This window comes from Apium graveolens, unplaced genomic scaffold, assembly GCF_009905375.1.
Source record: "Apium graveolens cultivar Ventura unplaced genomic scaffold, ASM990537v1 ctg670, whole genome shotgun sequence".
NCBI lineage: Eukaryota > Viridiplantae > Streptophyta > Magnoliopsida > Apiales > Apiaceae > Apium > Apium graveolens.
In genome coordinates, this window is record NW_027419706.1 from 8695 (window position 1) to 34019 (window position 25325).

The 25325-nt window shown below is 35.4% G+C and overlaps 4 protein-coding genes and 1 pseudogene across 6 annotated transcripts; 1 reads left to right on the plus strand and 4 right to left on the minus strand.

The window, feature by feature from the left end:
• The first annotated feature begins 479 nt into the window (after positions 1-479).
• LOC141703493 (superoxide dismutase [Cu-Zn], chloroplastic-like) lies at positions 480-2650 on the plus strand (annotated as a pseudogene).
• A 4139-nt stretch (positions 2651-6789) lies between these two features.
• LOC141703492 (uncharacterized) lies at positions 6790-8479 on the minus strand. Of its 2 annotated transcripts, none has more exons than XM_074507012.1 (2): positions 8185-8479; positions 6790-7961 (listed from the first exon to the last, which is right to left on the minus strand). In XM_074507012.1, the coding sequence occupies exon 2, from the start codon at positions 7849-7851 to the stop codon at positions 6850-6852; it is 1002 nt and encodes a 333-aa protein (XP_074363113.1). In that variant the 5' UTR covers positions 7852-7961; positions 8185-8479; the 3' UTR covers positions 6790-6849. The 2 variants fall into 2 exon arrangements, with proteins under 2 accessions (XP_074363113.1, XP_074363112.1); XM_074507011.1 differs by having other exon boundaries at positions 8091-8479.
• Positions 8480-10827: 2348 nt separating this feature from the next.
• On the minus strand, positions 10828-12985 carry LOC141703489 (uncharacterized). The gene is made up of 2 exons (XM_074507008.1): positions 11866-12985; positions 10828-11657 (listed from the first exon to the last, which is right to left on the minus strand). Exons 1-2 carry the CDS (start codon positions 12618-12620, stop codon positions 10922-10924), a joined length of 1491 nt encoding a protein of 496 aa, XP_074363109.1. The 5' UTR covers positions 12621-12985; the 3' UTR covers positions 10828-10921.
• Positions 12986-15845: 2860 nt separating this feature from the next.
• LOC141703491 (uncharacterized) lies at positions 15846-17706 on the minus strand. The gene is made up of 2 exons (XM_074507010.1): positions 17450-17706; positions 15846-17322 (listed from the first exon to the last, which is right to left on the minus strand). Exon 2 carries the CDS (start codon positions 17286-17288, stop codon positions 16275-16277), a length of 1014 nt encoding a protein of 337 aa, XP_074363111.1. The 5' UTR covers positions 17289-17322; positions 17450-17706; the 3' UTR covers positions 15846-16274.
• A 1979-nt stretch (positions 17707-19685) lies between these two features.
• Positions 19686-23387, minus strand: LOC141703487 (uncharacterized). Of its 2 annotated transcripts, none has more exons than XM_074507004.1 (2): positions 22898-23387; positions 19686-22810 (listed from the first exon to the last, which is right to left on the minus strand). In XM_074507004.1, exon 2 carries the CDS (start codon positions 21601-21603, stop codon positions 19717-19719), a length of 1887 nt encoding a protein of 628 aa, XP_074363105.1. In that variant the 5' UTR covers positions 21604-22810; positions 22898-23387; the 3' UTR covers positions 19686-19716. The 2 variants fall into 2 exon arrangements, with proteins under 2 accessions (XP_074363105.1, XP_074363106.1); XM_074507005.1 differs by having other exon boundaries at positions 19686-20734; positions 20855-23387.
• Positions 23388-25325: the final 1938 nt, after the last annotated feature.

Genomic DNA, 25325 nt, shown 5'->3' on the forward strand with positions numbered 1-25325 from the left:
CACTCCCCCTCCCCCGTTCACTTTCACCTCGACAACTCACTTCACCATCTAAATTCCACTCATCTCACCTATTCTCACCATCTCACCTCCGCTCACCATCTCTCTGTGTTCAACATCTCAATTCAGCTAAAGCTCGGTTGTTAAGCTTTGTAAGCTTATCTCATCTTTATTCTCAAATCGAACTAGTCTTCTATACATGAAGACAAAATTTGTAAATTGGGAATTTTTTTAATCAAAACCCTAATTTGTTAAATTGGTTTTTTTTTCAAATTGAAACCCTAATTTGATTATATGTCCTGTGTATGGTGCTTTCATTTAATTCAATATATTTTGGAGTTATTAATTCTTTTCAATTTGTTGTATATATACCTGACCTTTTTTTGCATACGGTAGTGGATTTAATCTTTAGGTATTCACTTGTTTAAAGTTGGATTAAAAGTTGCGTTGTGTTACTTATTGGTTTATACTTTTGTGTTTGTATGTTATATGATTTAATTTTTAAGTTAAATTGTGTTTGTCAATTTGGGGATAATACGAATGGGTGTGTGTCCACATGTTGGATTTTTTAAGTTTTGTAGCTTTGATTAGACATTTTTGTGTTTTTCTGTTGGCTAATTATGTAATTTTGTTGTTGTAATTTTGGTTGAATGTGATGTGGAACTGCAGGACCACATTTCAATCCGGAAGGATTGACACACACGGTGCTCCTGAAGATGAAGTCCGTCATGCAGGTGACCTTCCTGAAGATGAAGTCCGTCATGCAGGTGACTTGGGAAACATTATTGCTTGTCGATGGTAATGGACTATTCTGTTGCTCTGTTGCTCTGGTCAGATTGGTTATTACGGACTAGTATTTATAATATACATTCGACATATTAGTGTATTTAACCTTGAAATATCTTTGAGGAAGTCAATTATGTGCCTTAATTAGTATTCCAACATTGCTCTTTATTCCTCGAAACAAATGATAAGAATCTTTCCAGGGCTCTCTATTGTGTGAAACTAAGATGATAAGAATTATGCTCATGATTAACTTTAAGCACTCATTAGGGTCCATATTATAGATGCCAATCAAATTTTTGTTTATAAACTTATCCTTACTGATACATTTGCCTTCTATGTAATAAATGCAGGTGTGGCAGAAACAACAATTGTCGAGACACAGGTATTTCTCTAGACCTTGTAATTTGACACTTTGATATGTTCTAATTCATTCTCAGTTATAGTCAGTGTTGTAAAAAGCGCAAATCGGACCTAAGCGGTGAAGTCACCTTCTAGCGCTTAAGCGCTAAAGCGAGCGCTTAAGCGGTTTTAAAAGCGGACGCTTAATCGGATTATAAATAAATAAATAAATATGTATATGTTAAAAGTAATGAATATTTTTTTAAATAAAGAGATAACATTCACGTATTATAATAAATCAATAAATAATCATTCACAAAGTCATAATCAACTTAAAAATACAAGTAACATTTAAAAATATCAAATTATACCTTTTTTAAAAATAAGATTTATTTTTTTCTAATTATTTTTAATTCCCCTTTTAATTGGTCAAAAACCGCTTAATCGGTCAAAATCCGCTTAATTCCGCTTAGAGCCGCTTAAACCCGCTTAAATTTTATTAAACGCTTAAATATCCGATTTCGCACTAATCCAAGCGTTTTGACCTCCGATTCCGCTTAAGCCCCCGCTTAAGCGTCCGCTTAATGTGCTTTTTACAACACTGGTTATAGTTGAATGGGATATGTAGATACCGTTTATTGGGCCAAATGTAGTAATTGGAAGAGCCTTGGTTGTTCATGAACTTGAGGATGACCTCGGAAAAGGTAATATTTTATTTTTCTCGTTTTGAACTTCTGGTTTGCATGCCTGATATAATGATATGTGAATCTTATGTATAGGAAATTAGGAACGGATTTAATATATCTTCCGTGTGCAAAGATTTGTTTATTCCATGTTCTCACTTGCATTTGTTTATCTATTTAGGTGGTCATGAGCTTAGCCTTTCCACTGGCAATGCAGGAGGTAGAGTGACATGTGGTATGTAATAAGCAAACTCCATTATTTCTCATTACAAATATATTATTACTTTTGCCTTGCATTCTCCTTGTGTATATAGTACATGGTATAGATTGTGTTGTGTTATATTTTGATGTAATGAATAATTATGTGTTTACAATAGTTTAAAAAAAGCTTAGATGCTTGGTAGACTACTAGAATTATATATGATAAATCAGTTATGCAGTGAAATTCTTCAATCTGCGTGTTGATATATTAATCTAAAAAAATGTCTCGTTTGTTTTATAAGTATGTAGGGCTGCTTTAAATCTTGCACAAGCTCTTGAGTATTGTACAATGAAGGGACCTGCTCTTTACCATGATCTTAATGCTTACAGGATAGTCTTTGATGACGTAAGTAAACTGTTAGGATTGTTTTGGTCATTTTAAAGCTTTTATACCTTGGTGCTTCTGTTTTACTAACTTAATGTATTTCATCATTTCACAGGGTTGTAATCCAAGACTCTCTTGCTTTGGGTTGATGAAGAATAGTAGAGATGGAAAGAGTTACAGCACTAACCTAGCATTTACCCCACCAGAATATCTGATAACTTGTATTTATTCTCTGCAACATTTAATATTATCCTTGTAAATATTTTTTGGAATTTTCCAGTTCTTTCTCACAATATCTAACAGAATTTTTTTGTTGACTGAATTTTGTTTTGTTCCCTCCATCACCCTAGTTATGGTATTATAAGAAGCACTCAGTTATTAACCTATACAAATTATGTAAATAAACATTATTAATAACTCTCAGACTAACCAATAAAGTACACTAATAATTATTGAAAGTCTTACATCAGAAGACATATTATAGACGCTGGCATATTGATCATACTTGAGTGTACTTGAGCATTCTCTATAGATATGAAGTATCTAGATTGCATGAGATGATTAACCTTTACAAGGATTAAGTTTATAACTACAGAGTACACATATAATTTATTTATATTTTGACACCAGAGTATACATAATAATTCTTCTAAAAATATGATTGATACTTAAAACACCTTCTAATGTCAATTTATAAGATTTGGATTTAAATTATTTGATATACTTGTAAATAAACTTGTCTTACTAGTAATCTGTTGAAAAATTAAATTTAAAAAAATCAAGCTTTACAAAGAAAAAAGTTTCAATTTCATATTTTGGTGCAACATAGAGTAAGTTAAAAAATACATGAAAGTTCATTTTGTTAGTTTGGCCCAGGTAATGTGAACATTAAGGATCTCCTCAGACCCTGGCGCTTGAAATCGGTTTCCTGCACCCATTTTCATTTCATTTTGTTATGGGCCTATTAAGATACTTTGATAAGAAATATTTGAAGGAATCACCATGTTCAGTTTTTTCTTGCAGAATTGAATGGAGACATTATTTTGTATGAAAAACTACAAAATTTTCTAGCAATCTTGCTGGTTGAGGTGAAATAATTGGCTAGTGCACATAATGTATTGACAATGTGTTTCTTGGGACCAGTTTTGTTTTTCTGCAATGCCATAGACTGTAAAATTTAAAACAAACACGTACTCTAGTTATTTCATATTCGTATTTAAGTGACTATGATATTCAGTTTTAAGTTTTAGCTGTCACTTAATGCTTGGATATTGTGTCATTGTTGTGTGAAAGACATGTATATCTTAAATCATGTAAAGATTTATTTTTGTATGCCTTTAATGTGGTGTTACCTAATACTAAGTGTTGGGATTTTTATTTATAGACGCTGGCCACAGTTTAAGTTGGGATACACAAAATGTAGAGATGCTGGTTGATTTTTTGAATAATTATCAGAACTGAGATCTTTCCTACATAAGGCAGAGGACATCGCATACCAAGCTACTACATATGTTTCGTCCCGAACGACGTATCAGCTTAAACATTTGAATTCTTAGTTTTCTTACAACTTGTATCATATGTCCTGTGCTAGAGTGTATTAATGATGATAGATATGTTAGTTGAATGACAATTAGTTGAATGTATTTTATGAATGGTGCAATGGATAGATATTTTGTGACTGCAAGGTTTTTAATTTTGTTTATGCATCAATTTTCTTGTAACAAAACTGATGTCTAATAATTAAATATACATCACTTTTATTGTGGAAATGCTTATGTGAAAGAATAAAATAGACATCACTTTTGTTGTGTTAAAAGCGATGTCTAAAAATACAATAGACATTAGTTTCTTTGGGTTGAAATTGATGTCTAAAAATTGATAGACATTACAGTTTCTGAAAGAAATCGATGTCTAATAGGCTGAAAGACATCGGTGTATGGCCGATGTCTAGAATAGACATCACCGACATCAACATCGGTTGCAAAACAACATAGACATCGGCCAAAAACCGATGTCTGTGGACATTTTTCTTGTAGTAAATACTAGGAGGAACTTGTACATCAACTTCTCACTTGATGAAGCACATTTCAGGTGAGCAAAAAATCTGCAATTTGCACAATAATATACCCAGTGGATGGGATTGATAAATTTATCACAGATGCCACATGACCAGTAAAATTCACAATATTCTTGGGGAAGAGAGTAGGCCAAGATGAGAGTGTGTTGGTTGTGATATTTACTTAGGTAGGTGATGGGTGCATTGGCACAACTCTTGTGTATCCAGAAACAACATGTGGTACAAATATAGGACAAGTCTGTAGCTGTGGTGTTTGGACTAGGGTTAATGGGTGATTGTGACCTGGATGACAACGGGTACGATCCTCTAGAGATTTAAGTTCAGATGCTACACATTTCAGACAAAAAAATCGATTTTTAGAAACATACATAAAGCCCTGAGAATAACCTTCACAAACATAACACGTATTATAGTAAAGTTTTCTATATGAACGTGCAATGAAGCGTAGAGGGTGTTGGGGGATCATAGGGTGTGTAAATGTTGAGGGCAACTCAGAACAAGTTTTATGCATAAAGAAACCAACACAATCACTCGATGAGCTACCATCAATGACGGAAGTGTGGCACCTATAAAATGCGTCTAGGAGTTTGTTTATCGGTTGTCTGCACATAGCACATTCTACATCCTTGCCAACAACAGACTCAGCTTCATTTAGTGTCAGCTTATGGTCATGAAGAAAATGTTTCAATTCTCCCATCTATGTATGAAACTAACACAAAGACACACACACAAGAGGGATATGTATGTTTACAAAAGGAAAGCATATATGAAAGGTCTGTTTCTACCTTTTTCTATGTAAAGGGAGCTACAAAACACAATTAAGTAGTTAACGCAGTTTATAAGTTTGATGCATTGCTGACAGGTGAAGCAATGCAGATTTAAAAAATTGTCGGCATTTGAATAATTAATTGACAAGTAAGAATATGTACAAGAGCCAAATTGAAGAGTGAAATGATAAGATTATAAAGAAACCTCAGGCACAAGCAATAACCTTAACATTTTTATTCCAATATTAGCTAGTATATAATCAACCTGAAGAAAAAGAAAATGTTGCAGGTTAAGATATTCTGATCAAAACAAATTAGCTAGTACCTGCTACTTATGTTCGTTGCTTAAAAATGAAGTCGGGTATGTTCTTTACCTTAGAAAGAAGTTACTCATTCTTGCAAAAGCACATATGCTTCTGGTATAAGAAGTCCTTACATTCGAGCAATTTTACTAGTACCACATTCCTTACTTTGTATAAATAAGTTTGTATGTGGAGAATCTCTGAACCGATTTTAGAATCATTTGGGTTCGAAAAAAATTACCCAGTGGTATAGTTTTGGATTAAAAAATCGATTTCTCAAATGACAAAGACTATGATGAATATACAAAATCAAGAGTACAGGCTATTCAGGTCTCTTTTGCCTAAAAGAAATGGTTTCTTGAAAATGAAGTCTTGTGCGTCGTTTATCTTACAAAGAAGTTAATTATTACTTGCAAAAGTACACAGGCTTCATCAAGGAATTTTACTAGAACCACATTCCCTTACTTTGGAGAATCAAAGTAAGCTAAGGCAGTCATATGTTTTCTTCTTTTTTTGACACAGCGAAGCTAAACATTCCTTGCTTTCGAGTATCAAAGAAGTGATCCCGTTTTTCTTTAGGCAAGCCGAGACTGCAAAACCCTCAATCTTACTTTCTAAGTACATGGCATTTTATACAGTATGCAGTTGGCTCAACCCTTGCCTATTGAAGTTGACATTTCGTTTGATATTGTTCCAAAAATTAGTCAGAATTGGACAGTAGAGAACTCTCGAAAGCACCAAAGATGAACACGACCTAAACTAATCATCATGAATGCTGTAATTAGCTGCGCTTGCATATTAGCATGATACAGATTAATAAGAAAAAGGTTTGAGTCTAGCAGAAGAATAAATTACTGTGACATTATGAAATGGAACTTAGCATTCAACCTCAATTTGTAGTACCGTGTGGCCTAATTATTGTCGTTACTTTCTTATGCAGGGTCATCAGTACCTATGCCAGAAGCAAGAAGAACGACTCAGCTCCCCCCGGAACCTGTTGTGGAATGGCCAATTATCGGTCACCTTCATCACTTGTTCGGAGCCATGGCAGATAAAGTTGGACCAATCTTCATGTTGCAACTAGGAGGTACTAGATAGCTCGGAAGCTAGTGACTTGGAATAATTTGTAAAATACAAATTGAGCATATGCACACCTGCATATATGTGAATATAATCTGATTTTAACACTTTTGTTTCACTTATGCACTGTTCTTGTTTACCAGAAATAGATTCAAGAAATTATCATGGCCATATCACTGTTAGTACAGCCAGCCTGCAAAACGCACTACTGGTTTAGTACTCAGAGAATCTGTTAGTGGCTCTTTATTCTTGATTGCTGAACTAAGATGACTGCTATTGTTAATGTTGAAATTCTGAATTTCATAAATAATCTATAAAGATAAACAAATTTAAAAGGAAACAATATCGGATGCACTTTATATTTGCATGATGAACATTCCAGAACTGGCTTCCCAGTTACATCTCCACCACATTCCTTGCAACTTAGCTTCTTTTTATTCAAAATCAATGTGAGGCCGTGAGGATGTGCATCGCTATAAATGTTAGTGGCGCCAAGCTTCAGATTGGAGAGCCAATCATATGGATCAATACAGTGATTATGAAATGATAGGTCACAAGTATTGCAGTGATAAAACCAACCGCCTGGATAAATCTGTTTGGAGCAAAATTCACATTCGTACTCGTGAGGATGATCAGCTACATTCTTGGAAGACAGAATCAAGTAGAGGGGATGTGTATCCAATCTATGTTTCACCAGGTGTGTCAGCCTTATCGCACACTTTGTATGTACGTAGAATTCACATTTTTCACATCCATATATGATACAGTCTGTGCCTTCTTCAAAGTCATTCGCACATGCTTTGCAATAATAATCATCACCTGGAGACTTTAATTGGTTAAGAGGGTGGCGATGAGCTTCGTGTTTAATTTTTTTGGGTAATGAAGCACAACCAATATCAAAACAGGCTGTTTCATTCCACAAGAAAATCCCATTTCCAAACATGTTGCAACCTTGGCATTTTTTAAAATCTAGTAAATGGACAGCTCGTGCTAGTACTCTTTCATCCAGCTTGCCTGCTAGATGATGCTCCGTCTTTTCTGGAAACAGGGCGCATGATCTGTGGAGAAAAAAATTGCATGATTTGCATTCATAGAATATTTCATCAACCAAGGAGATTGGCTTAGCGCACCCATCGCAAATTAGCAATTCAGTATCTTCTAATTTTCGGTTCAAGTAAGGGGCCAAAGTTTTTGCATTCTTGTTTCCAAGTGCCAGCTGGTGTTCGTGGATCATTTCATGTAGTGATACATTGCTGCATCATTTCATGTAGTGATGCTTCATCATGCGCTGGGAAGTGCATCAAATTGGACTCTCCGCTATCTACTTCATCATCGTCACTTTCACTATATTTCAAAAGAAAGAACAAAACTCAGTCACAATAATTCCTAGTAAACCAACAATATTGGTAAACTATACATATTTAATAAGTAATCAATATCAAAGATATAAGAAATAATAAACCCAACATCAACCTCAACGTCTCAGTTGATGAAGCACATTTCACGTGAGCAAAAAATCTGCAATTTGCACAATGATAAACCCAGTAGGTATAATTTATAAGTTTACCGCATATGCCGCAGAAGCAGCGATATTCACGATATACTTGGGGAAGAGAGTAGTCCAAGACGAGGGCGTGTTCTTTGTGGAATTTACTTTGGTAAGTGATGGGAGCATTGGCACAACTCTTGTGTATCCAGAAACAACATGTGGTACAAATATACGACAAGTCTGTAGCTGTAGTGTTACAAGCATGACAAAGGAACAAAGCTGGGCTTTGGACAACGTTTAACATGTGATTGTGACCTGGATGACAACGGGTACGTTCCTCTTGAGATCTAAGTTCAGATATCACGCATTTCAGACATACATTAAAAAAATTTAAAAATATTTAAAAATATTATCTAAAATACTAGAACTCAGATTTCTTCATTTGGATGTAATATCATTCATAAAAAATGTGTCAAACTCAATATATAATATTTTTAAGAATTTCGACTAACGATAGAGTGATATTTTTGATATAAATTTTTAAATGAGTGAATGATTTGAGTCAGTTTTGTAACCAGTGACTCACTTGATACATTTGGACGCAGTAAGTGAGCTACTTGATATTTAACCCAAAATTTTAAAGAGAAAATCACAAAGAACAATACTTTAAGTGCCTCAGCCGTAATCCTTCCTGAGATACTTGTTAACAGCAATCTGTGTAAAAAGAAATATACGTATAGGTGTGTGCGTGCAAAACAGATAATCAAATGACAGAAAAAGAACGGAAATAGGAAGCGTATGGTGAAGGATATAAAAACCCGAGTCCAGTGCGAAAATGTCTCCTTAAAACTTATTAGCCCACACCGTATTGTGCGAGTAAAAAACCTTTCAGGATAAAACGGATTGCAGTGGCGACGCCGAAGATCGGCACTCTCAGCGAGCTTGAAAGCGAGCAAGAAATTATCACGGGTTAGAGGGTAGATGTTTAGGAACGGCTGTATATTTGTGTATTTAACCCTAACACCCTAAAGGTGTTTATATAGCTAGGGAGGAAAAACTTGTGCGCTACATAATTATCATAATTAATTAAAACGCGTTAATTAATTAGGTCGGTAGGTCAGTGGTCAATTAATTATAATTGATTAATTAATTCGACCGACACAAAAAATAAAAACGTAAGTCAATTTATTTGAGCCCAGGCCCTGCGGAAAATAAAAATTAGCAAAACTAGGTTGTTCACGAACCAAGCCGAGTCGAGTTTTAGTATAAACGAGCCGAGCTTTCATTTTTTCTCTGACGAACCGAGCCGAGCCGAGCTTTTTTACCGAACATAAAAGGGTGTTCGAGCTCGAGCTCGTTAACTAACGAGCCAAACTGGAGCTTGTTCGCGAACACATACGAGCCGAGCCGAGCCGAGTAGCTCGTTAACAAATAAGTAAAAAAACCAACCTTGTTGGCCAAACCTAACCAATTCAAGCCTGTATTTTTTATAAAAACCAATTGAAGCCCAACCCAGTTATCAACTTATTTAATATAAGCCCAACGGAGTGTCATCCAAAAGCCTAAACATGTATTACCAATTCGCGTGCTCTCTGTTCTGTTCTATGTTCTCATTCTCATTCATCTCTCCTTCTTTCTTCCCCGCCTAAATCTCAATTATGCCTAAATATTTATTATGTTGTAACTTAAATGCAATATAGAGAATCATGTCAATAAACTGCGGATTCTATATCAGGATTTTATCAACAAAGTGCAGCTTCAGATTTGGGGTTTTATCAAGAATTGAAGGATATGTAAGTGGGTATTTGAAGATAATTCTTTGGGGTTTTATCAAGGATCGAAGATTATTTAAGTGGGTATTTGAAGATAACTGTTTGATTTGATTGTGTTCCAGATTTAGTTTTAATTTGATTATAAACACCATCATCTCTCGTTATCTCTCTGTGTATGTGTATATCCGTATATGTATATAAATTAAGTGGTGTAAATATAATTAAAAATATTCAGAAATTATTTATTTTTTCGAGCTTTAATGAGCCGAGCTCGAGTCGAATAAGCCCTTAACGAGCCGAGCTCGAGCTTGTTCGCGAACAGCTCGGTTCGTGAACAGCTCTAAACAAAACTAGCCCGGCGTTATTTCATTCTTAAGTGACCATCTTTGGATAATCATATCTCACTCATCTTTTTTTTTTAGTAAATCTCACTCATCCCTTAATCATTTTGAGTGGTTTAAAGTGTTTCGGAAAGCTCTCGTAAAAGAAAACACATTCCAAGCGTCACTCGTTGCATACACGCAACAACCAATCATTCAAGCGCGGCTCAAAATGACTCGACAGTGTGGGTGTGGGGTGTAATACCCACATTTTCTAACAATAATACAAGTCATTGAAACTCTCTACTATGTCTGGTAAAGCTAATTCAAATTTGGTGCGATAAGCAGATGCATTTTTAACTTCAAAGACTCTGTCAAAACTTCGACAATCTGTAAAAACACAGTAGAGCTACATTGGCCACGTCAGAATAAATTAAGAAATACTCCCCTGACTTATCAAGTCAGAAAATATGTAACTCTCTCTGTTTCTGCATTGTTTCATATTGTGAAAATCAATATGAAAATATGAAAACGACTACAGTGCTTCTCAATTCTCTTGATGAAGATAATACACCCTTTTGATATATAGAAGGTTATTCAACAACAAGAAAGACTAATGCTACGCTTAGTAAAAGTCTATACTTCCCTTAATCCTTAATATTCATATCATTATGTAAATACAGTTTGTTATTCTTCAATAGAGTTTGTTACTTTTCCTCTCTATCATTTTACACATTTGTGATTATGCACTACATATTTGCATGGTGAACACTCGAGAACTGGCACGCCGGTTGCATCTTCACCGCATGTGCTGCATCTTCGCTTCTTTTTGTTTAGAACCAATGTGAGGCCGTGCGGGTGAGGATGCGAGTCACAACAAATGTTAGTAGCACCAAGCTTCATGTTTGAAAACAGATAATATGGATCAATACAGTGGATATGAAATGATAGATCACAAGTATTGCAGTGATAAAACCAAGTGGTTGGGTCAATATTTTCGGAGCAAAATTCACAATCGAAATCGTGAGGGTGATCAGCTACATTCTTGACAAACAGAATCAAGTAGAGAGGATGCGGATCCCATCGATGTTTCATCATATGTGGTCTTAAGGCACACCATACATGTATGTAGAATCCACATTTTTCACACCCATACATGATTTTTTCTTTACGTAATGCATATTCAAACAAACATGCTTTGCAAAAGTCATCGTCTGGATACTTCAATTGGTTAAGAGGGTGCCGATGACCTTCATGTTTAATTATTCTCGGTAATGAAGCACACCCGATGTCAAATAAAGTTGTTTTATTGATCGACAAGAAAATCCCATTACCAAGGATGCGGCAACTTTGGCATAGTATAAAACCTAGTTCATCGAACTCTCGTACAAAGGAAATTCCATTGACTTGGTTGCCTGCTAGATGATGCTCCATCTTTTCTGGAAACAGGGCGCATGATCTGTGGAGAAAAAAATTGCATGATTTGCATTCATAGAATATTTCATCAACCAAGGAGATTGGCTTAGCGCACCCATCGCAAATTAGCAATTCAGTATCTTCTAATTTCTGCGTTCTTGTTTTTGTGTTCTTGTTTAGAAGGTCATTAAGCCATCTAATAAATAAATCAATCTGAAATATATAAGAATAAGAGGAAATGGTATATCAACCTCAACATCTTAGTTGATGAAGCACATTTCACATGAGCAAAAAATCTGCAATTTGCACAATAATAAACCCAGTAGACGGGATTTATACTTTTACCGCATATGCCACATAAGAATAATGTATGGTATACTAGGGGAAGAGAGTAGGCCAAGACGAGGGGGTGTTCGTTGTGAAATTTACTTTGGTATGTAATGGGTGCATTAGCACAACTCTTGTGTATCCAGAAACAACATTTGGTACAAATATAGGACACATCTGTAGCTGTAGTGTTACAAGCGTGACAAAGGAACAAAGCTGGGCTTTGGACTAAGGTTAATGGGTGATCGTGACCAGGATGACATCGGTTACGGTCCTCTAGAGATTTAAGTTCAGATGTTACGCATTTCAGACATACAATGAAATTGGGACCGTCCGCAGAACCATACAGAAAGCCCCGAGAAATACTTCTACAAATACAACAGACATAAAACTCTTGTTTTTTAGAAAATTTACACGGAAAGAGAGTCAGAGGGTACTGTGGGATCATAGGGTGTGTAAACGTTGAGGGAAACTCAGAACAAGTTTTATGCATAAAGAAACCGACACAATTACTCGATGAACTACCACCAGTAGCGGAAGTGTTGCACGTATAAAATGCGTCTATGAGTTTGTTTATTGGCTGTGTGCAAACAACACATTCTACATCCTTACCACCAACAGCATCAGCTTCATTTAGTGTCAGCTCGTACTCGTGAAGAAAATGTTTCAATTCTGCCATCTATGAATGAAACGACTGAATGAAACGAAGACAAAGACACAATGCACACAGAGAGAGAGGGGGGGGGGAGAGAGAGAGAGAGTGGGGGGAGAGAGAGAGAGAGAGAGATGTGTAGTTTATGCACACTGCAGCCAGAAACAGAAAGATCGGTATTTATGTATTTACATAGAGTGAGTTACATAATACAATTAGGTAGTTAATCCAGCTTTTTAAGTTTCATACATTGCTGAGAGGTGAAGCAAAATCCATTTAGAAAATTGCCTGATTCCAATAATTTAGTGACAAGTAAGAATATGCATGTTAAATTGAAGAGGTAAGTGATGAGAATACATTTAGAAAATTGGGCATTCGAATAATTTAGTGACAAGTAAGAATATATACAGAAAACCGCGGACACAAGCAATGACATCTATATTTTTTATTCCAATTTATCACCAGAAAAGCAATATTGCATGTAAAGATATTTTGATCAAAACCAAGTAGTACACCATACAAGCTATTTATGTCTCGTTAGCCTAATAAAGTCGTTGCTTAAAAATAAAGTCTTGTATATCCTTTGCTTAGAAACAAGTTATTTTCACTTGCAAAAACACAGATGCTCAGGTTCAGGTATAAAAAAAACGGTTATACTCTGAGCAATTTTAAAGCAACCACATTTCTTACTTTTTATAAAAAAGTTTGTAGGTGGAGAATCACTAAACTAATTTTATTAGATCTCCTAGCAAACAGAACCGAGAGTTCTATCCGGACCGACCCGAGCATAATTTTTTTTAAAAAGAGCCGAGCCGAGTTTAAAAACCGAGTCGAACAAAAATGTTCATGATCGGCTCGTTTATAAACGAGTCGAGCTCGGCCGATCCGAACATGAGTTTTCTCACGAACAACCGAGCTCGGCCGATCCGAACATGAGTTTTCTCACGAACAACCGAACTCGAGCCGAGTCGAGTTGTCAACTAATAGTTCGCATATATAATTTTTAATCGACCTAGCTTAAGTTATAATTTATAATTTTATAAGTTATATGGTAATCAAATACTAGTTTCATCTTACAATTATATATACATACTCACACTCTACACTTATTTTTTAATCCATATAATTTTATCAATTTATTTCACAAATCGAGTTTTAAGAACAAAATCAATTTCATTTTAAATTATCGAGACATTCATAACTTTAGAAATCGGACATTACTTTTAAATTGTTGATTTAGATTGTCAAAGATTTAGTAATTTTTGATATTTAAGTTGAGTTGGTTCAGATTAGAAGAAAAGACAAATAAAATAAAATAAAATAAAGAAAGTAAGCCCCTTTCAGGTCGAGAAATATAATTATTAAAAATTATTTTAACTTTTTCTTAAAAATATTATAATTTTATAATTTATTTTAACAAGTCAATATTTTAATATATTTGAAATTGTAATTTGGATCGATTTTATCATAGACTCCTCTAATAAAAGTGTGAGGTGAAATTTAGGGTTAAATTTAATTAGAAATTATTTGTTAAAGTAATCAAACTCTAGTGATATGTATTATATTAGTTAAATTAATTATTTAATTTATTACTAAAATATGGATTTAATTTTAATTAAATTAATTATATATTTCTTTAAAATAAGTATTACATTTTAATTAAAAAAATTAAAATCTTTATACAAGTAATTAGTAAATATTTATTATTTGTTATATATAAAAAATTTATCCGTTTTGATATCTAGAATCTCATTCAATCAAAGTGAGCCGAGTTGAGTTATCGAGTCCAACCTAAACGCGCCGAGTCCAAGACGAATATACAAAAAATTCGGCTCCGCTCGTTTAATTATCCGAACTTATTTTAAGTTCGCGATCGGCTCATTTTCAACGAGTCGAGCCGAATTCACTTAAACGAGCGGATCTCGAGTTTTTTTTTACAATTTTATACTCATTAGTAAATTCGATTTCTCAAATGAAAAAAACTATGATGAATTACAGTCTTTGTGACATCTCTTTTATTCTCTTTGTGACATCCCATTCTATCAAATAAACATAAAAAGATCAGTGTGTGCCCGCAGTGGTAGAACTAGGGCTGAGTCGGTTCGGTCCGGGCGGAGTCGGTTCGGTCCGGACCGAATAAACTGAAAAACTGAATAGTAATTTTTTCTTAGACCGAATTGGACCGATGTTAAATTATGGACCGGACCGAACTGAACCGAACCGAAATAATTCGGTTTGATCTGGTTTTGGACCGAATAGACCGAAATGTTTTTCAAAAATAAAATTGCATTAAAAATTAAATCACAAATTATGAAATTTAAAATATAATTAAAATAACGTGATATGTAGAGTTCTAATACTCCATAAATGTAATTAAAATTTAAAAATTTTGATTATAATTTTTAAGATATATGTAAAATATATATAATACAAAATTATAGTATTTATAATTTGGTATATTGGGTCTATTCGGTCCGGACCGAAATATTTGTGAAAAGAACCGAACCGAATTTTATTTCGGTCTATTCGGTCTCGGTCTATTCGGTCCAGACCGAATATACCGAATTTCTGAAAAATTTAGGACCGAACCGAACCGAACCGAACCGAATTAGCATGGTTCGGTTCAGTTTTATCGGTTTCGGTTCGGTTTTGCTCAGCCCTACGTAGAACAGAAACAACAGAAGCTAAAGTTTTGGATAAGAAAAATGTTGGGAAATAAAAAAAAAGTGTGAATGGAGAAGTATGAGATATATAGTTGTTTAATGTCGTGAGAGTAAAATTAATGCATAGAATGCAGCAGAGATTCTGCCAGACTAGAGAGAGAGAGTGCTGAATTTACTTTGATTTTTATTGTAGATGCAGTTGGCTCAACCCTTTCCTGTGAGAGTTGGCTCGTCTTAATGTTTTTATTGTAGATTACATAGATTTTGATTTACTAAGAAATCTGCTGACACGATCGATTTGTGCTGCTCTATTTCAGTGACTGTGATGGAATGGTTTTGTATAAGATATAGACCCGATTACTGAGAATGTAAAGATCCTGACACTTTTGTTTCGGTTACATGCATGCATCTTGTTCGGAGGGGGCGCTGGCCGCTGGGAGAGCGCGGGGTGAGCCACCAGAATAAAGGCTCCCAAGTTTTGAACACCATGCATATATTTATGAACGACAATGTCACAATAAAAGCTAGATGGACTTTCTTTGATAGAATTTCAAAGTGAAGTTTCACACTATTTATATTAAAATAGAAATTAAGGGCTCAATTCTGAAGTTTCGCATAGAGTCTATGATTTTTTTGCTCCGGCCCTGATCTTGTTCGAGAGCAGGTTTAACTCTGCATATATTCTAAATGTCTTCTGACTTGCAATACAGCTACTCAGCTATGACTTTGCTAAGGATCCCAGTTCAACATTCTGCCTGGAGGAACCGTTAAGCTTCGTGCTGTTGTTATTGTAGGTTAATCAGAAATAATTATACATGATATTAAACCCGGTTAACAAAAATGAGAACAAGAATATAAAAACTCTACTTCTGGTCATTTGTTGAGATCTCCTGATCCAAATGGTTCATGAATTACAGTTTTGGCAAGACAGAAGTGCACAAAAAAATCGAAAACATTCTGAACTTTTGCAATATATCTACATTCGAGAAGTGCAGCATCTGGCATCCGATTTTTCATTTTAAAAAAGGAAACAACGCGGATGCACTATATATCTGCACGGTGAACATTCGAGGACTGGCACTCCGGTTACATCTTCACTGCATATCTTGCATCTTCGTATCTTTTTATTTACAAGCCATGTGAGGCCATGAGGGTGATGATGTGTGTAGCTAAAAATGTTGGTAGCGCCAAACTTCATATTACAGAACAAATAATATGGATCAATGCAGAAACTGTGAAATGACAGATCACAAGCACTGCAGTGATAAAACCAGGTGTTGGGATAAATCTGTTGAGAGCAAAATTCACAATCGAACTCGTGAGGATGATCAGCTACATTCTCAGGAGACAGAATCAAGCAGAGGGGATGTGGATCCCATCTATGTTTCACCAGGTGTGGCCTTAAGGCACACCTTATGTGTATGTAGAATTCACATTTTTCACATCCATACATGATAGCTTCTTGTTTCTCTGTTTCATATTCAAAAAAACATGCTTTGCAAATATAATCATGTGGATACTTTAATTGGTTAAGAGGGTGGCGATGAGCTTCGTGTTTGATTACTCTGGGTAATGAAGCACACCAGATGTCAAACCTCGTTGTTTGATTCCACATGACAATCCCATTACTAGGAAAGCTGCAACCATGGCATCTGAAAGTAGCGAATTCATTGAATTTGTTTCCAATCAGCTTGCCTGCTAGATGATGCTCAATCATTTTCGGAAATTGGGCACATGACCTGTGGAGAAAAAAACTGCATGAATTGCATACATAGAATGTATCATCAACCAAGGAGATTGGTTTAGTGCACCCATTGCAAATTAGCAATGCATGATCTTCTAAATTCCGGTTCAAGTAAGGGGTCAATGTTTTTGCATTCTTGTTTCCGAGTGCCAGCAGGTGTTCATGGCCCCAATGGTTGATATAAGGTGAAGGCTCTCCAATGGCAGAATTATGCAGCAGAGCGGCCTTCATGATACATTGCTGCATCATTTCATGTAGTGATGCTTCATCGTGTGCTGGGAAGTGCATCAAATTGGACTCTCCCCCTCCATCGTCGCTTAAGCTATTCCAAAAGAAAAAACATGATCCAATCAGAATAACTCCCAAGTGAAACAACAATGTAGGAAAACTAAAAATTTAATTAACAAGCAATAGTAAAAAACATAGGAAATACTAGGAGGAACTTGTACATCAACTTCTCACTTGATGAAGCACATTTCAGGTGAGCAAAAAATCTGCAATTTGCGCAATAATAAACCCAGTGGATGGGATTGATAAATTTATCACAGATGCCACATGACCAGTAAAATTCACGATATTCTTGGGGAAGAGAGTAGGCCAAGATGAGAGTGTGTTGGTAGTGATATTTACTTAGGTAGGTGATGGGTGCATTGGCACAACTCTTGTGTATCCAGAAACAACATGTGGTACAAAGCTGCGCTTTGGACTAGGGTTAATGGGTGATTGTGACCTGGATGACAACGGGTACGATCCTCTAGAGATTTAAGTTCAGATGCTACACATTTCAGACAAAAAAATCGATTTTTAGCAACATACATAAAGCCCTGAGAATAACCTTCACAAACACAACACGTATTATAGTAAAGTTTTCTATATGAACGTGCAATGAGGCGTAGAGGGTGCTGGGGGATCATAGGGTGTGTAAATGTTGAGGGCAACTCAGAACAAGTTTTATGCATAAAGAAACCAACACAATCACTCGATAAGCTACCATCAATGACGGAAGTGTGGCACCTATAAAACGCGTCTAGGAGTTCATAGCACATTCTACATCCTTGCCAACAACAGACTCAGCTTCATTTAGTGTCAGCTTATGGTCATGAAGAAAATGTTTCAATTCTCCCATCTATGTATGAAACTAACACAAAGACACACACACAAGAGGGATATGTATGTTTACAAAAGGAAAGCATATATGAAAGGTCTGTTTCTACCTTGTTCTATGTAAAGGGAGCTACAAAACACAATTAAGTAGTTAACGCAGTTTATAAGTTTGATGCATTGCTGACAGGTGAAGCAGTGCAGATTTAAAAAATTGTCGGCATTTGAATAATTTAGTGACAAGCTAGAATATGTACAAGAGCCAAATTGAAGAGTGAACTGATAAGATTATAAAGAAACCTCAGGCACAAGCAATAACCTTAACATTTTTATTCCAATATTCATCATCAAGCATACAAAGAAAAAGAAGCAGCCGTATATAATAAAGAAAAAGAAAATGTTGCAGGTTAAGATATTCCGATCAAAACGAACATTTTTATTCCAATATTCATCACCAAGCGATACAAAGAAAAAGAAGCAGCCGTATATAATCAAGAAAAAGAAAATTAGTACCTGCTACTTATGTCCTAGCCAACTTGGATTACAACAAGCCCACCACAGGCCCCCAAAAAATAATGATTTGTTGGTGCACATAGTAGTAGTACTTTGTCTTATAAACTGAACAGAAGTCCCAAATCTCCTCGATGTGGGACTTCTGTTCAGTTTATAATGCAAAATATTACTACTTTGTGCACCAATAAATGATGATCTTTTGGGGGCCTGTGGTGGGTTAGTCGTTACCAAAGTTGATTGCATTTAGGATAGTAGGCTTCGGCTTACTTTCGGAATCGGGATTTGACCCGGTTTTCGAAAAAGACTCGGGATTTGACCCGGGTTGTCACTTATGGTATCAGAGCCGACTCTCGAAAGTTTGATGCGTCAAGTTGCCAGAGGTGGGGACACGAAGACTGGTGGTATTATCCCACAATGACAAGAAATCTGTAGGTGGGGACACGAAGTCAGCCGGTATTATCCCACAATGGCTAGAGAGATATGATTTTGGTCCTATGGGTTGTCTGTTCGGGCCAGACTATGATGAATTATTATGTGTCTGCTCTAAATTTTGAATATACAAATTACTACAAGGAAGATGAAACTAGATTTTGTCCATCATAGTCCTGAGTTCCCTGACTTCTCTCAGAATTTCATACAGTGCATTACTAATTTACTACTTAGATATCGACATTTCTGTCATTGGGTTGTGTTAAGTAACCAGTTCGTCTAAAATCCGAGTCTCTCCCTAAACCGAGGTCTAATACCATGTTAAGTAACCAGTCCGTCTAAGTGGTAAAGGAAGACCCGAACAGGATCTTATACTCTTTAACAGGTTGGACAGACCGTTAGGAATGTTAATGACGAGCATCATTCGTGCCAGAACCAATTAATTAGTTAGCATCTGAATATCTTAGTAATCTTAAAACAGGACGAGACAAAGCTGGAGGAGCACTTAGCAGGAGAATCGAGACTGTGAAAATTTGTCAGAAAGTGTTAGATCGTCAATGAGGCAAGTTCCTACCTTAGTATCCAGGTTTGAGTTGCGTATTAACTGTAGTGAGGCATAATATCATAGATGATAAAATTACAGAAATTTAATTGCCTGACTAAACTTCATTTTTTAAAAGAAACAATGTGTATGCACTACATATTTGCACGGTGAACATTCTAGAACAGGCAGTCCTGTTACATCTTCACCGCATATTTTGCATCTTTGCTTCTTTTTATTCAGAATCATTGTGAGACCGTGTTGGTGAAGAAGCGCTTTGCTAGAAATGTTGGTAGCTCCAAACTTGACATTGGAGAGCCGATAATATGGATCGATACAGGAACCATGAAATGATAGATCACAAACATTGCAGTGATAAAACCACGCGTTTGGGTTAATCTGTTCAGAGCAAAATTCACAGTCAAACTCGTGAGGATGATCAGCTACATTCTTCGGAAACAGAATCAAGTAGAGGGGGTGTGGATCCCATCTATGGTTCACCAGATGTGGCCTTAAGGCACACCTTGTATGAATGTAGAATCCACATTTTTCACATCCATACATCATAATCTCTTTCTCATCTGCAGTAACACTCCAACATGCTTTGCAAAAATTATCATCATCTGGATACTTTAATTGGTTAAGAGGGTGACGATGACCTTTATGTTTGATTGTTCTGGGTAATGAAGCACAACCAATGTCAAATTTGGCTGTTTCATTGAACATGAAAATCCCATTACTAAGAATGAGGCAACCTCCGCATTTAGAAATAGCGAATTCCTTGAGTTTATTTGCAACCAGATTGCCTGCTAGGTGATGCTCAATCCTTTTCGGAAATTGGGCACATGACCTGTGGAGAAAAAAATTGCATGAATTGCATTCATAGAATATTTCATTAACCAAGGAGATTGGTTTTGTGCACCCATTGCAAATAAGCAATTCAGTATCTTCTAATTTGTTTCCGAGTTCTAGCTGGTGTTCATGGCCCCAACAGTCTATATGAGGTGAAGTTTCCGCGGTAGTGGCAGTATTATGCAGAGCATTTGTTGCCTTCATTATACATTGCTGCATCATTTTATATAGTGATGCTTTATCATGTGCTGGAAATTGCATCAACCTGGACTCGCCGCTATCTGCTTCATCATCGTTACTTTTACAAAAGACAGAACAAAATTCTGTCAGAATAACTCCAAGTAGAACTAGAAATTTATATAAGAAGTAATCAATAGTAAAGATATAAAAAAATAATAGGAGAAAATTGTACATCAACCTCAACATTACACTTGATGAAGCAGCACATTTCAAGTGAACAAAATATCTGCAATTTGCACAATAATAAACCCTGTAGACGGGGTTTATAATTTTACTGCAGACGCCACAGTTCCAGTAAAATTTACGATATTCTTGGGGAAGAGGGTAGGCCAAGATGAGAGTGTGTTGGTTATGATATTTACATTGGTAGGTGACGGGTGCATTGGCACAACTCTTGTGTATCCAGAAACAACATGTGGTACAAATATAGGACAAGTCTATAGCTGTAGTGTTACAAGCATGACACAGTAACAAAGCAGCGGTTTGGACTAGGGTTAATGGGTGCTTGTGACCTTGATGACGAAGGATACGGTCCTCTAGAAATTTAAGTTGGGATGCTACACATTTCAGACAAAAAAATCGGTTTTCAGAAACATACATAAAGCCCTGAGATAAACCTCCACAAGCATCACAAGGGTAAAGCAGTTGTTTTCTATATGGACGCGCAATGAGGCTTAGAGGGTGTTGGGGGATCATAGGGTGTGTAAATGTTGAGGGCAACTCAGAACAAGTTTTATGTAAAAAGAAACCTGCACAATTACTTGATGAACTACCATCAGTAGAGGTAGTGTTGCACGTATAAAATGCGTCTATGAGTTTGTTTATTGGCTGTCTGCACATAGCACAATCAACATCCTTACTGACAACAAACTCAGCTTCATTTAGTATCAGCTTATGCTCATGAAAAAAATGTTTCAATTCTCCCATCTATGTATGAAAAGAACACACAGACACACACACCAGAGAAAAATGTATGTTAACAAAAGAAGAAGTATGAATGATTTTACACAACCACACTGCAATTTAAAAGTTTGATGCATTGCTGACAGGTGAAGCAAAACAAAATGTTTGCATTGGAATAATTTTGTGACAAGTTAGAATATGTTTAAGTGTCAAATTGAAGAGCACACTGATAAGATTACAAAGAATATATGTTTAACACTGATATGTTTAAGTCTTTTGACACTTACTGAGCAGTTCTACTTACCAGTTTCATATAAACAGATAATATATTTGTATGCAATACATACAAGCAACAACCTTAACATTTTTATTCCAGTTCATCACCGAGCATACAAAATCAAGAGTACAGGCTATTCAGGTCTCTTTTGCCTAAAAGAAATGGTTTCTTGAAAATGAAGTCTTGTGCGTCGTTTATCTTACAAGAAGTTAATTATTACTTGCAAAAGTACACAGGCTTCCGCCTTGTGGAATGATGATAAAGTCCTTATGCTCCAGCAATTTTACTAGAACCATGCACATTCCCTTACTTTGGAGAATTAAAGTAAGCTAAGGCAGTCATATGTTTTTTTCTTTTTTTGCCACAACGAAGCTAAACATTCCTTGCTTTCGAGTATCAAAGAAGTGATTCCGTTTTTCTTTAGGCTAGCCGAGACTGCAAAACCCTCAATCTTACTTTCTAAGTACATGGCATTTCATATAGTATGCAGTTGGCTCAACCCTTGCCTATTGAAGTTGACATTTCGTTTAATATTGTTCCAAGAATTAGTCAGAATTGGACAGTAGAGAACTCTCGAAAGCACCTGAGGTTGGCAATTGCAATTTTAGACACTACATAAACTAATCATCATGAATGCTGTAATTATCTGCCCTTGCATATTTATAATTTCATCAACCAAGGAGATTAGCATATTAGCATATTATCTAATTTCTGCGTTCTTGTTTTTGCATTGTTGTTTCCAAGTGCCAGCTGGTGTTCATGGCCCCAATGGTTGATATAAGGTGAAGGCTCTCCAATGGCAGATTTATGCAGGAGAGCGGCCTTCATGATACATTGCTGCATCATTTTATGTAGTGATGCTTCATCATGCGCTGGAAAGTGCATCAAATTGGACTCTCCGCTATCTACTTCATCATCGTCTCAGTTGATAAGAAAACTCAGTCAGAATAATTCCTAGTAAACCAACAATATTGGTAAACTATACATATTTAATAAGTAATCAATATCAAAGATATAAGAAATAATAAACCCAACATCAACCTCAACGTCTCAGTTGATGAAGCACATTTCACGTGAGCAAAAAATCTGCAATTTGCACAATGATAAACCCAGTAGGTATAATTTATAAGTTTACCGCATATGCCGCAGAAGCAGCGATATTCACGATATACTTGGGGAAGAGAGTAGTCCAAGACGAGGGCGTGTTCTTTGTGGAATTTACTTTGGTAAGTGATGGGAGCATTGGCACAACTCTTGTGTATCCAGAAACAACATGTGGTACAAATATACGACAAGTCTGTAGCTGTAGTGTTACAAGCATGACAAAGGAACAAAGCTGGGCTTTGGACAACGTTTAACATGTGATTGTGACCTGGATGACAACGGGTACGTTCCTCTTGAGATCTAAGTTCAGATATCACGCATTTCAGACATACACACAAACTCTCATTGTCAGGAGCATACATAAAGCCCTGAAAATCAGCTTCACAAAGTTTACATGTGAAACATAGGTTTTTTGTACGACACGCAAGGAGGCACTTTATATTTGCATTCTTATGTCTAGTTCTATATCAATTTATCACTTACTACAAGAAATTTGCCCATTTGCGACGGAATTTTTACACTGCAATTCGTCGCAATTGGGTCAATTGCGACGGAAAATATTCGACGTTTTTGCTCAAGTCTTAAGTTCAGATTTTCGTCACAAGTAACCATTTCGTCATAAGCATCAATTTTGTTGCAAGTTCCAATTTAGTCACAAGTACATATTTCGTCATAAGTAACCATTTCGTCATAAATATTCATTTCGTCACAAAGTTAAAAATACGTCGCAAGTTAGGGAAGTTGAACCCACCTTTGATAAAATAAAACATAAACTAACGACGCAACTATACGTCGTAAATTAGTAACTGACGACGGATAATAATGTCGTATTTTGGAAGTTGGAGCCAACTTACGACGAAATATGTGATGAACAACCGTCGTAAATTTGTTATTACAGAGTAGCCAAATTCTGATTTTCCAGTTTTCACCCATTTCCGGCTTCCAATTTAAATTCTAAACATGTCAAAGTCTAACGCAATCACAAACTCAACACAAAGTGGATAGAGCTGTAATTTCATTTTTTATCGTACTTTACCACGCATGCAATCATAATATTTCGTCGTAAATTTAGATAAAAAAAAAATTATTTAATTTTCAGTTAAAATTTCAACTTATGACGAAATAATCAAATTGTCGCAATTTTAAATGATTTTCATTTTTCCGCCAAAATTTTGGGGAAAATTTTGAATGTCCCTCTTTGATAACTTACGACGCATTTTATTTCCGTCGTAAATTGGACGATCCGATCTTTTCCGTCACAAATATTTCGTCGCAAATTTAGATAAAATATTTTTTTATTTAATTTTAAGTTAAAATTTTAATAAAAATATTTAACTTACGATGAAATAATCAAATCGTCGCAACTTTAAATGATTTTTATTTTTGTTTAATCGTGTCGTGTAGAATTTTATTAATAAAATACTAAACTTGCGACGGTTTTGAGTTTCATCATAAATAATTACGACGTTTTACTTTGTTTCGTCGTAAATTGGGCGCACATTTTTTTCCTTCGCAAATTTTCTGTCACAAATGACCATATTTTTGTAGTGTCACAAATGACCATATTTTTGTAGTATACACCAAGTTCTGTCTCCGGATACCTTGAGAACTCTTTCCTGCAGTGTGCCAGCAGAAACATTATTAAAACAAATTAATAGTATTGCAAGCAATCAAAACATATAAAATTTTAAGGGTTAAATATCAAGTAGGTCACTTACTGCGTTCAAATGTATCAAGTGAGTCACTGGTTACAAAACTGACTCAAATCAGTCACTCATTTAAAAATTTATATAAAAAATATCACTCTATCGTTAGTCGAAATTCTTAAAAATATTATATATTAAGTTTCCCACATTTTTTGTGAATGATTTTACATCCAAATGAAAGGTTACGAGTTCTACTATTTTAGAAAATATTGTTAGATTTTTAAAATTTTATCAACTATTTATTTTTAATTTTTTGATTTTATTATTTGATTTAAATGAAAATAACTAGTAAATAAAATTTAAAAAATTTAAAAATATTATCTAAAATACTAGAACTCAGAATCTTTCATTTGGATGTAATATCATTCATAAAAAATGTGTCAAAGCCAATGTCAAAACTTCAATTTTTAACTGGAGCCCAGCAACTTTAGTTGGAATTGAAGTTTCCTTTAGAGTCAAAGACTCTGTCAAAACTTCGACAATCTGTAAAAAATACTCCCCCTGACTTATCATGTCAGAAAGAACACACACCACTCTACAAATTATCAGAAGCATGCCATTGGTGAATAAAGCTGAGAGCTAGAAGCAAAATCAATATGAAAATATGAAAACGACTACATTGCTTCTCAATTCTCTTGATGAAGATAATACACCCTTTT

Excerpts from the sequence above, each read along its gene's own strand:
- LOC141703492 (XM_074507012.1), bottom strand. The coding sequence starts at position 7,851 with ATGATCCACGAACACCAGCTGGCACTTGGAAACAAGAATGCAAAAACT.
- LOC141703489 (XM_074507008.1), bottom strand. The coding sequence starts at position 12,620 with ATGGCAGAATTGAAACATTTTCTTCACGAGTACGAGCTGACACTAAAT. Across the intron at positions 11,658-11,865 it reads TCATCAACTAAGATGTTGAG|ATCATGCGCCCTGTTTCCAG; the intron begins GTTGATATACCA and ends TTTTCTCCACAG.
- LOC141703491 (XM_074507010.1), bottom strand. The coding sequence starts at position 17,288 with ATGCACTTCCCAGCACACGATGAAGCATCACTACATGAAATGATGCAG.
- LOC141703487 (XM_074507004.1), bottom strand. The coding sequence starts at position 21,603 with ATGGGAGAATTGAAACATTTTTTTCATGAGCATAAGCTGATACTAAAT.